General features: G+C 35.3%; 1 protein-coding gene across 2 annotated transcripts in view; it reads right to left on the minus strand.

The window, feature by feature from the left end:
* Positions 1-309: 309 nt before the first annotated feature.
* Positions 310-12,153, minus strand: part of LOC145667817 (arylalkylamine N-acetyltransferase 1-like) — a 73,635-nt gene continuing 61,791 nt past the window's right edge. For both annotated transcript variants that reach the window (XM_081735249.1, XM_081735250.1), the window contains exon 2: positions 310-1,186. In XM_081735249.1, coding sequence (XP_081591375.1) covers positions 485-1,186 — 702 coding nt within the window. In that variant the 3' untranslated portion in view covers positions 310-484. The remainder of the gene's footprint in view (positions 1,187-12,153) is intronic.

The raw sequence follows: 12,153 nt of genomic DNA on the forward strand, positions 1-12,153 counted from the left end.
CAAGTTCAAGATTTCAAATTATGAGTTTGAATTTGAAAACACTCCTGCTTACGTCTTGGTGGTTTCATTCTAAAAACTACATAAGATCAGATTTGCTTTTGATGAAAATTATTAAGACTTTTTACCCAGTGCCATGCCGTGGGGGAGCGAGCGGGACGCCAAAGTAAGAGGGCGTAAAATTCGGGAAGAAAAAGAATATATATATATATATATATATATATATATATATATATATATATATATATATATATATATATATATATATATATATATATATATATATATATATATATATATATATATAAATGGAAGGAAAAAAGTAATAAAAAGTGCTCAAAATCAAGGAAAAGCAGGGTTTATTTTTGGGAATTTTATTACACTTTGCACCAAGTATGGCTACGCTTCGCGGCTGGTCTGTCGACCTCACTCATATGAATACTTTCGCCCCGGGCGCTGATTTTCCACCGCACGGCACTGTATTCACCTATAGCTTAATGGCCATAATGTTTATGATATTATGTGGTTCTGTGTTCTGGAAGGCTACTGTATCGTTCACCTTGTACGTGTTTAAATCCACTTCCACGACTACTTCCTTCCCTAATTTCCCAGCGATTCTTTGCGTGTACAGTGAAGAGTAACAGCCGTAGACAAGAGACACTCCGATCTCTTTGGCAAAATCCAGCCCACATTGCATTACTTTTGATGCGAGTCCACGTTTGCGGTAATTTCTGTCCACGGACACTACGAAAAACTCCAAAATAGTATCGACGTTGTAACGGTTGAAGAGGTCCGCCCTCTCATCCAAGTAGCAAAGGAAACGGATAACATTTTTAGTTGTTTCGTTTTCCACGACGTCAAGGAGGAAGTTAGAGTCTGAGCTTTTTGAACGTTCGAACAGAGACAACAGATTTACAGCAACGATTTTGTTGGTGGATTTCTCGACAGCTGCTAATGAAGGGAAGGCTTTAAAAATCGCTGTCATCATTCTGTCGAAGTCATCAGCTAACGTATCGAAGTCAGTTTCGTGTAGCTTACTCTTTATTAAAGTCTCGTCCTGATAGAAATTGTTTCGCAACATCTGGAGAACGTCTGGCAGTCTTGATTCATCTAGTGTTACTACTTTGAACACATCGTCTTCCAGCCAAATTTTTCCAGAAACAGTTGCTTTTAATTGGTCCAAGTTCATCTGAAAACAAAGAGAATGAATCGTTAAAAGTCATATCTTTTTTCTTTTTTTTAAACAAACAGAAAATTAAAATTTCGATTGCTTAAGTTACTTTTGTCTCCGATTTGATTTATTTATGAATTAACAATAGTTGAGATTTCATTTGTAAATACATTAAGGTGTGTAGCAGATAATATATGATTGATAGCCTTTGGTTCCTTATAATTAAGTGATCTCTGTAGGAGCATTGAACGCTCTCGCGATCATACAGTCATCTGTAGTTAGTGAACCAGTAACAAGTATTATAGGCAGCTAGCTTGTTTACCAGCGGGGGCTGAGGTAAAGGGGGAAAATTTTCAACAATTTTTCTGCCTGACTCTTGCAATACTCCCTTACCCTCCTTCTATATGTCAGCGTTGCCAGGGTTAAAAATTTGTCACATGAATGTAATTCTGAAGAGTTAGTGTGAGTTGGTTATTTGTTGTGTGCTGTTGTGGTTGCGGTTTTGTTGCTTATTATTCATTTGACAATGGCTTCACAGCGTAAGAGAGGGCAAACTATACACGGCGAAGCTAGAGAAGTAATAAGGAAGGCCATAGTGCAGTGCGACGAAGAAGCGAGGGAGAAAAAACTGAAGCATTTGTTATCACATCCTAATTTGCGTGTGTCCACGTATACAGAGATCTTCGATAGGGATTGCATAATTGCATAAACTCTTTGAATTAAGTGAGTATTAGCTGAATTTTTTGACAACGAACTGGCAACCCTGCTCAGGACCGTCGAGTGACCGTTTCTTGGCGACGGGGTGGGGAACCTGCCAATCAACTCTGAATTCCTCAGCCTCGCATTAAAGCTATCTCCCTATAATAGCTACATGGTCCTTTGTTCAGTAGCCCAAGTACCTAATGGAACTGTATTTTTGTCTTTAATATATCTCATTGACACTTCTAACCTTATATTTACTGTGGTTTCGACGTGCCTTTCAAGCATGGGATACTTCAGTGGAGAAATACACATATTGTAACAACTGTGCAATTACAAGGGAGGGTCCCGAAGTGGCTCCGCTGAGATTCGAACAAGACAATTGTGTTTGCATTTGATATATTATAACTAGACGAATCCTAAAATTATACGTGCCATCGAACAGGATATCCTGAGTTACAACATATTTTGTAATGTAAAAACTACAAAGCTGGCAGAATAGTTTGAACTAAGTCATTTGTTTGGAAACGGTTGGGTAAATGGGAAGCTCGGCGAACACATATCCCATCATTTTCAAGGACAATAACTCCAAAAATGTGGTTTTCGTGTTCTTCATGTTTGGACATAATTTTGAAAGCCCCACTTGGTGTAAATGGAACGTAACGCCATCTGTTGTCCTTGTCGATCATCTGTTGTAGTGTAGCTCATTTACCATCTTATTAAAAGCACATCTTTCTAAGAAAATAGTATTTTTGTCCTCTCGCCTGTAAACCTAAGAAAATGGAGTTACGTTCCTCTGGTTCACGTGCGACGATAGATAGTTTTCCTTTGAACTTATCTCAATTTTGACCAAGTTGTTATACTGTTGTGGTTTTCACCTATTTAATTAATATTGATGGCAACACTGAAGATAATAATTAACGTATAGTTATAATATAAAATGCGCTGTGAACACTGGGTTAATACTAGATAGTATGAAACTTGGCACACTGATAACGAAGGAGCCCATAGTACAATCTACTCCTAGATAATGTTCGAAAGTACTATAAGCAGTTTTTTCGTTTATGTGGATGAGGGAGTTTCAGTTTGTGTCTAATTTTAAGTCAATTCTTAGCACTAGTTATTAAATATTTATGAATAAAGCATTAATTTTGAAATCCTTTCAGTGTAAACAAGTTATGAGCCATCTAGTTTCAAGATGATGGAACATACACATAGGATAGAATCGAGTATGTTTGATGTACGTGCAACCAGAAACAATAGAATACCAAATAAACAAGTCAAGAGTGTCATCAAAACTAGTGATATCTCATGAGCCAATAATAATAATAATAGAGAATTTAAAAATTCATCTATAAGTAACTAAGGAGGTATCATTAATTATTAAAGTAAACACAAAAAGGGCCATACGTTGAACTTTTACAATCAAAAATGAAACACGTACGCAAATAGCACTTAACATTTATCAGCAGAAAATTGTATCTCACTGAACTTTCTGGTATTGAAAAAGTCTCGATAATCGAAAAAAAATATAAAAATACGTTGTCAAATAGGACATTTATTCCGAAGTTGGTCTTCCGCCTAGTTTTTGGCTAAAAGCGTAATCATTGGTTCCTTTCTGTACTAAAGATTAATATTTAACTCAAATTGTATCGCCGAGCAAGCGTTAGCGAGTGAAGACGGGTTAGAGCCAGGCCGGTAGCCACCCCAAAAATGTAGGGGGGCGGCTAAAGTTAGGGGGCCGATCCAACCATATTATAGTTCATCACCATATTCTAGTTAATTTGCAAGCCTACCGTGAGAATTTTAGGAGGCAGCAAAAATTGAGGAGGGGCCGGCCCCCTAGATCCCCCTGGATACGATCCTGATTACAGTCCTGGAGGACACGTTGTATTCTGTCTTTATTACAGCTAAATGAGAAGGAGGACCTGTGTTCTAGAACCTTGCCGCCATGTTGGTTATGTTTTTTTACCGTTACATTGAAAAATATAACTTTCTCCACGTTTCTTTACAGTTATTTGCTTACCGCACTTTCTACATTTTATTTTTAGGTTTGGTGAGCTATGACTTTAACTTACTTTTAATAGATTTTCCTCATTATCACCAGCCATGTTTACAAAACAAATGCTCATTACATTCCCATAATCCTACAACGAAGTAACCTTGTGCCATGTAGTTCCCTCCGCTTGCCAAATAGTTCCATGTTTAGAACCACTTATATAAGAAAATAAACACAACTTTCACCCTCCTTATACATTATCAACCACACAAACAAGCAAATTATTCATATCTTTCCGGTAAATTTTCAAAATTTGCCCACAAACGGACGACCAACTTTGGAACCCTCAAATAGGACTTGATGTTAACAAAATTCCTTGAAGAAAGAAAAAAAAAATAGTTTATATCCCAATCCATACTTTATACACTACAAGTATAGTAAAAGTAGTTGGTTGTAATAGTGAATATGTGAAGAATGTGGAAGAGTTAAATATTGAATAATCTGTGGAGAATGTGGTATAGCAAATAGTCTGTGAAGAGTGTGAGAGTACTGTCAATAGTATGTGATGGGGCATGAGGATCGTCGGCTTTGCAAGGAGTCAAGAGTTCGTATGAGCAAGAATGAAGTTGGAGTATGCAAGTGGGCATTTCATAAGTACATTGTAAATCATATGGTGTAATGAAACACTCCAAAATGCCCTTTTCAGGTGTGATGTAGCACCTATGAGTTCTTTTTTTTTGAACGAAACACCCTTAGGTGTCACGTATACACCATTTCGGTGTTAACGTTCCACATACAGGTGTAAGACAGGCATAAGGTGTGATTTTACATCCTTTGAAAAGGGTGTAAAGCAGAGATGTGCGTCTACGCGTAAAAAACGACAGTTTACGTTTACGTGTCAACTATGCGTAGACAATGTAAACAACGTAGACTATGTAGAATATGTCAACAACATGTAATTTAATATGGCATCGTGGACAATAAAGGAGCTTTATTTTGTCGTTAACTTGCGAAATTGCGTACAAAATAAAATGTCTAGACCAGCGAATAGTAACTTTCGAATACTTAGTTTCGTCTTGATGAAGGAAATTGAAAAATATTATGCATTTTGTAAAATATGCAAGAAAAAATTGGCAAATACAGCAGCTTGAAGACTGAAAGCCCACAGGTGAAAATTAGTTTTGTAAGTTTCATTGTAAAAGCAGTGCTCGAAGTGGAAAATCTAAGGAAGTGGTATGTGCAGAGCAGAGTAAACCCACAGATTAGATAATTCCTTCTACTTTTTATATGTTAGTCGTTTCCCTAATCTTTCGCTGCACCGAAACAAAACAACTGAATGAGGAAATATGAACAAACGAGCAACGAAATTCTTCCTTACATTTGATAGTGGTTGTCTACATAGTCTACACGGGAAAAGGTGTAATGTAGATTACGTATAGATTACAGTAAACAATCGCGTAGACGTAAAATTATAGTTTACGGCACATCACTGGTGTAAAGTTAGTAGGCTAGGGAGTAAACGATTACCCAGAGGTGTAAACTACTCAATCAGGAAGATCACACTAGTCATTTTATTACTCTGGTAAGCATATATTATTGTCAGGTATGCAAATATAGTATTCTTTTCAAACGTAAATATTTTTAACGTTCATCTTTAAATGAAATACATGACAAGTGTAAATAATAGAGGATTTTTTTTAGAAATTAATATGAATAGTTGAGTCACGTAGTGGCGGAAACTGATGTAACAGCTTGAATTACTTAAATGGTTTGGCGCATTTAATATGCGCTTTTGGAAAGAAATACATTACAGGTAAAGTATAACATATCATTATGTTAGTTTCATTGAGATTAACATTTTTATTGTATTTAAGATTTTAACGCCTAGTTAGGAAACGCCATAAATGAAGCAAACGTACAGGTTTACTTTTGGCACACCACTCGAAATAATTCTGGAAAAATTTTAATTCTTTCACTAATTTCCTTCTTATTGTCTCCTAAAAGATTTGAGCTGGGCGACATGAAAATATATCAGTTGGCATAGATAAATTTCAAGGGCCATTAGAGATAATTTTTGAAAAAATTACACTTCTTTTTCGATATGCCTATAAATACGGTTCCCGGATGTATGGCGCAGGAAGCATCGTTTAAATGTCAATTAGACTATGCAGCATTGAAGAACATACGGATATTAGATTATATTTTAATAGGAGTCAATTCTAAACTTTTCAACAGCCCCTTTTCCGAATTACATATTCATTACACATTATTATTTTCATTATAAACATTTACAATTCTTATAGTTCATCATATCATTAAACTCATTTTTATCTCCGGGTTAAGTTCCAAAGTTGGGCGTCCGTTTCCTGCAAAATTTTTAAAATTTACAGGAAAGATATGGATAATTTGATCGTTTGTGTGCTTGAAAATATATAAGGGTCTCGAAAAATCTGTTTATTTGTTATATATAAGCGGTTATGAACATGGGACTATACGCCGAGCGGAGGGAACTACTTGGCGCAAAGTAACCAAACAGTTGCATTGTGGAAAAGTAACAAGCATTTATGTTATCAACATGGCGAATGTATAAGGGCAATGATCTAACAGTTTTAACATTTGTGAAGTAATACGTTGATAACGAGCAAAATCTTTTAAAAGTTTGTCAAGAGCACGGATTAATGAACCTAATAACAAATTGCAGAAAATGTGGAAAGGAGATAAGAGCGAAAAAAACGTGGCGAAAGCGGACGCCCAACTTCGGAATAAATGCCTTATTTCCTTCTCCAAGTTCATAGCGGCTGTATTCAAAATTAGAATTAATATTTTCACCATATTTATAAACATAATCAAAATTATTAATTATCGATCATTCTGTTCTCTATAAAGCTGCACATCCTCTGTGAACAAATAACAATATATTTGTAGCAGCTCGCACTGATTTGATATTTCTAAGCAATTAAATATAAATACATACATAATTTTACAGATGGATTAGCTTTTTTCGTACGATCCGAGGTTTTTACTTATTACAGCTTCATATTTCTAACTAAATTACTAGTTACAAACACAAACTCATAATGTGAAACCATTTATGAAATTGAATTGCTAACTAACTTTTTAAATTCGATATGAAAAAGTTATCCTTTTAAATTTTAATCTTAATATCACAAGATGCGGACCAGACACCCCATCACCAAATGAATTTTATGTAATGCGTTTCGGGACAGCTAGATAATAGCGGCGCATTACACTTTTTACACGCAATATAATTTTGAAACTTGGGAACCTAGTATTATCTTTGTGTCTGTAATACCTATTTATTTTTTTGATTGACTTCAGAAGACTGTTTAATCTGTAAGCACAAATTACCTATAGTTCAAACATATCAGATGCACGATTGTCTTTAAAAGCCCTGTATTGTTATCGACATATAAAATTCAAAGACAAAAGCAATCGTGTTCAACCAGTTGTATTTTTATTTCAAGTCTAACAAGGGAATATCTTATATTGATAGTAGCATTGCCCAATCAAACAATGCGCAATCAATAAAAGAGTGAAGAAAGTGAGAAATCCAAAGTTTTACGGGCCGACACCCAGAAACACACATCACACAGAGGAAAGAAGGACCTAGAATCATGTGAAGATAGCAATGCAAAAAATACACTGACACAGAAAGAACTTAAAAATTATTAAAATAATCAAAATGGCATTTATATAACAGTATAGTAAGCAAACATTGTACCCACAGACATACTCAATAACATCATATGTAATGCAGTGTTGCCAACTGAGTACAAATGAAGTTTTGTTAAATGGCGCGGAAAACATATTATAAAATATAGTAAATCTAATTATAAGTATAACCATACCTGCTACGTGTTGATGTACAGTGTTGCTAACGTTTGAGGATAGACCTATATAAATTCCTATATGAATCTTGGATGTAGAAGAGTACATACAGTACACGATTCGAACTAGTTAAAACCAAAATGTGAGACCACAAACAAGAATATAGTCACTGAAGTACGAAAATAAGTGAGGAAGCACAGTGTCGAAGCAGTTTTGCCAAGTGGAAAATCAGAATAGTATCAAACACAACACACAAAACTGAAATGATCCATGATCTTGGATTGACAATTGATTAGCAGGCTTGTAAGTATTAAAATGTACTTCATCTGGTTGTGGCTTTTTCTCAATGGCTTTTTTATATTATTATTATTATTATTATTATTATTATTATTATTATTATTATTATTATTATTATTATTATTGTTTTTGTTAATCCTGAATTTAGGTACCTAACATTGGCACTCATCTTCTTCATGAATAGATGTAAGAAGCGTACGCGTAATTTTCGGCCAATTGTTTCATCACCGATACCTTTGAGCAATGAGGTAACAGTGGAAGACAAACTTCGTTCTTCTCAAACTTGATACTTTGTAAAATTTATGCAAGTGGTTTTATGATTGAAATACATATTCACTCTAATATATGAAGGAATAAGTCTGGAGTCTCAACGTTAAATTCTATGCAAAATGGAGTTAGCTAAAACTATCAACACAGTTTTATTTGAAAAAATATAGGGCTCTTCAAGAAATCTGAAATGTCTTGGAAAGCTACGGGGGGACGCAGGGGCAAAACTTCTTATCTTGATACGTTGTATTTTCCTTTTTAATGATGATACACTTTGTTTCTGTTGTTTTCTATCTGTTTCATTGTTTGAGATTTAGATGAGTGTCCCAGACTTCAACGAAAACTGTGTTGACATTTTGATCTTCCGCCAGTTGGCACAGAATTAGCGTAGAGACTCGAGACAGTACCTAGATACTGGAAACTATTGTTCTGCGATTTTCCCTCTAATTTTAAAATAGCCGCAGTTACCTTTTGTGTCAGTTATCATTGCCATAGCTTTTCGGTTGTTTTTTTTTTATGTTGTAGTCTTCGCAGTTTTTCTTCAAATTCTTTAACATTGCATTAATTTTGATTTTAGATTCCGGGAAACTTGTTCCATCTACTTTCTTTTAACATTACCTTGGATACGATAATTGACTCCCTCTTGCCATTTCAAAATTTTATAGTTGAACCTTGCCTGGGACCCTCCGTGGAACTGTGGGGCAAATTTTGTTACCTCGATACGTGGTACGGGCACTTTTGTAATGAAGAAATGAGTACTTTCTCGTTTTGACATCTGTTTTACTGTTTCCGATTTTCAGGGATGGCAACTGACTTGATGCTCACCCTGTATATTTAAGAACAGTTAGCTTTGGCTTCTCTCTGAAATAATAAGCATTTAGGCAAACATATGGATATAGTTTGATATCGATTGGTTTATTTAGGCTTAACACCATTATTTAACCGCGTTGTTGGGAGGAAGGGAACTTATTGTTTAAAATACCATCTGATCCCGGTTCGCACCCTAGAAATTTTGTAGTCTACTGGGTATCGAACCCTGAAACCCGTGACTAAAAAGCGAAAATTAGATACAATCAACGTAAATGGATTGACTTTCAGATATAGAGAAATGTGACCCTCAAGTTTACACGATTTGTTGCCCTGTATATTTAAATTTGGTTTTTGGTATAAACTATTTTAAAAAGAAAGTTTAAATGAGTGACCGCAAACTACTTAGGAGTACGGAGGCATGGAGTGCACATTTCGAATCTCAAGGGTCGTAGCCCTGTCCAGTTTTTAGTGTCCTTTTTATTTAGTTCATCAAACAAATAAGGGAATCGCTTTAGATTGCGGTGGTGGAACAAACTATTTGCAGCGGTGTTAGGCTTTCTTTAGAAATTTTAAAACAAGCTGTGTCGGTTTTCTGAAAACTCGGGAAAAACAGAAGCTATGCAAAGGTTAAAATACCTTGCTGGTCTCAGCAAGAAGTCAAGCTGTAACTAATCTGACAGCTTGCTGGTTTATGCTGGACACACTGGATGCAGCAAAAGATTTCAAAACCGACCAGACATGCTGGAAAATTTTGGTGTATTAAGATGGTCCAGCAAAGATTTTTCAGCATGTATTTAAACCTGTGTAGCTAATAAAACGACAAGTTCTAAATTCTAAAATTGTCAGAGATAATAAAAATGTTAATAGTCTTATCACAAGTTAATATTTATGCAGGGTCCCTACTGGTCAGGAAAGTCAGGGAAAATGACTGGAAACCAGGGAAAGTAAGGGAAATTTTATAAAAAATATTTTTCTAACATTAAGGCTAGTTTTAGACGAAAGCATTTATCGTAGCATTTCTCGTAGCAGATGTGCTGCCAAAAATCTCGTATAATATTCTATAACATCAAAAGTATATTGTGCTTTTACACGTTAGCATTTTGATAAGCATTTTGTCGTGACATAGCAAACAAATCACTGCAGAAGAGCGCAATTATGGCTCCAAAACTAAAAACAGATATTTCAGTCACTATTTTTTCTAAAGCCCTTTTTCGCATATGCTTATTATGATACAAAGGACTTTTAACGGTGCAGTCATACTATACAGTTCTATAGATTTTAAAATTTACAGAAGAAATTTCTAATATTTTAATAGAGTAGTGTATAAGTAATGGAAATATGGTGTACACTTACATCTGAGATGCGTATTTACGTGGAAATATAGAAATTAAAGTCGAACCTGAAATGCACGTACTCTTCAATAAGCTGGCATAAAATTTTGGAAAGTCTGTAATTTCCCCATTTTGTATCGAGAACAGAACCCAACCAACCCCTTCGGAGCTTCTAACCTGTTCCCACTACTGCTGCTACTACTACTACTACTCCTATTCCAAGTACTACTACTGCCCGTTCCTACTCCTCCTCCTACTACTGCTACTACTCTTACTATTACTTTACCTACTCCTACTGTTACTATTACTAAGTACTTCTACTCTTACTACTACTTACTCCTGTTACTCCTACTACTACTACTACTACTATTATGGATCCGTATAGTAAAACTACACGTTGCCAGCTGTCTTGAAGAAGACCTGTTAAAGTGAATCTGCACCGGAGAACGTAAGAGCACACCTCAAAAATGATTGCTGAAAGTACAATAAATGAAACGAGAAAGTATTTTTTTTTAAATGAATTTCTTCGTGGATCCGTATAGTGAAACTGCACGCTTTTTACTTTGTACAAACGAGGATGTTCCTCATATTTTTTTAATCAACATAATAATAGTACCCCTACTCCAACTCAGTTTTGTTTATTACAACTCAATTTCCCACACAAAACAAAGAGCATGGATATTTGAAACAAAATCTTTCTCTTCATTTTAACACACCACGTCGCTGCAATCGGAGCAGAAATGCTGGGAAATATGCTACGAAATAGAGCAGGTCCTATCGACAAGAAATGCCATAGGATATGCCATGGCATGGGAAATGCTACAGCATTTGCCACTTTACACGGTAGGATATCGATGATACGATTTTTGCTACGATAAATGCTTCCGTCTAAAACTAGCCTAACTGTACACCAATTTCAGCTTAGCCAACCATAAATGATCACAGTATGAGACATTACTCAGATTTTCATGGGAGGTAAATGGAATGTACGTATGAGCAATTGATTACTATTTGTCTCTATTGAAGAAATATTCTCATATATAAATATTCACTCTTATTTACTCCTTATTTATATGTCAATGTCATCCGACACTTGTCATGAAAGTCAGGGAATTTCCAACCAAATGTCGGGAAAGGTCAGGGAGAAGTAATACTATTTATTAGTACTATTTATCCAGCGTAGAAAGTGCGGCTTATTAAATCACTTAAGAAGACATTTTTTCCCCTAGCCGAGACCAACATCTTGTTTTCCGTTCTGTGTGCATCGCCTACATTTCTAAAGTTCAAAGAATTTCTCGATAGCTTCGGAAAGTTTGTTTGTTTTCTGTTTGCAATATAAGTACTATTTTTTACCTTAATTTTAACCTGTTCTATTTAAGAAATGCATCTTTCAAAACTGTGCGGTGCGTGCCCAAGGAATTCCTCTGAAAGAGCTTGACGAGCCAACAGTAAATTTCATTAGTTCATCATCGCTCTGCGCACACATCGAATAGTTTTGAAACACATATTTAAAAATAAAACATTTATGGTTCCGTAAATGAATTGTTAAGCCGCACTTCCTTCTACGTTGGATAGTATTTGAAATATAGGTCTCTGAAATCCATTTCCCACGCTTTAGGCAGCCTATATCTCTGAAACGTAGATTTTACCCAAAGTTCAAGAACAGTTTTTTTTCTCGTGTTTTGACATCCGGTATCTAACATTCATTTTTTGTATACGTACTAATTTAACAT

The sequence above is a fragment of the Thermobia domestica genome, chromosome 13 (genome assembly GCF_964235325.1).
Source record: "Thermobia domestica chromosome 13, izTheDome1.hap1.1, whole genome shotgun sequence".
In the NCBI taxonomy this organism is placed as follows: domain Eukaryota; kingdom Metazoa; phylum Arthropoda; class Insecta; order Zygentoma; family Lepismatidae; genus Thermobia; species Thermobia domestica.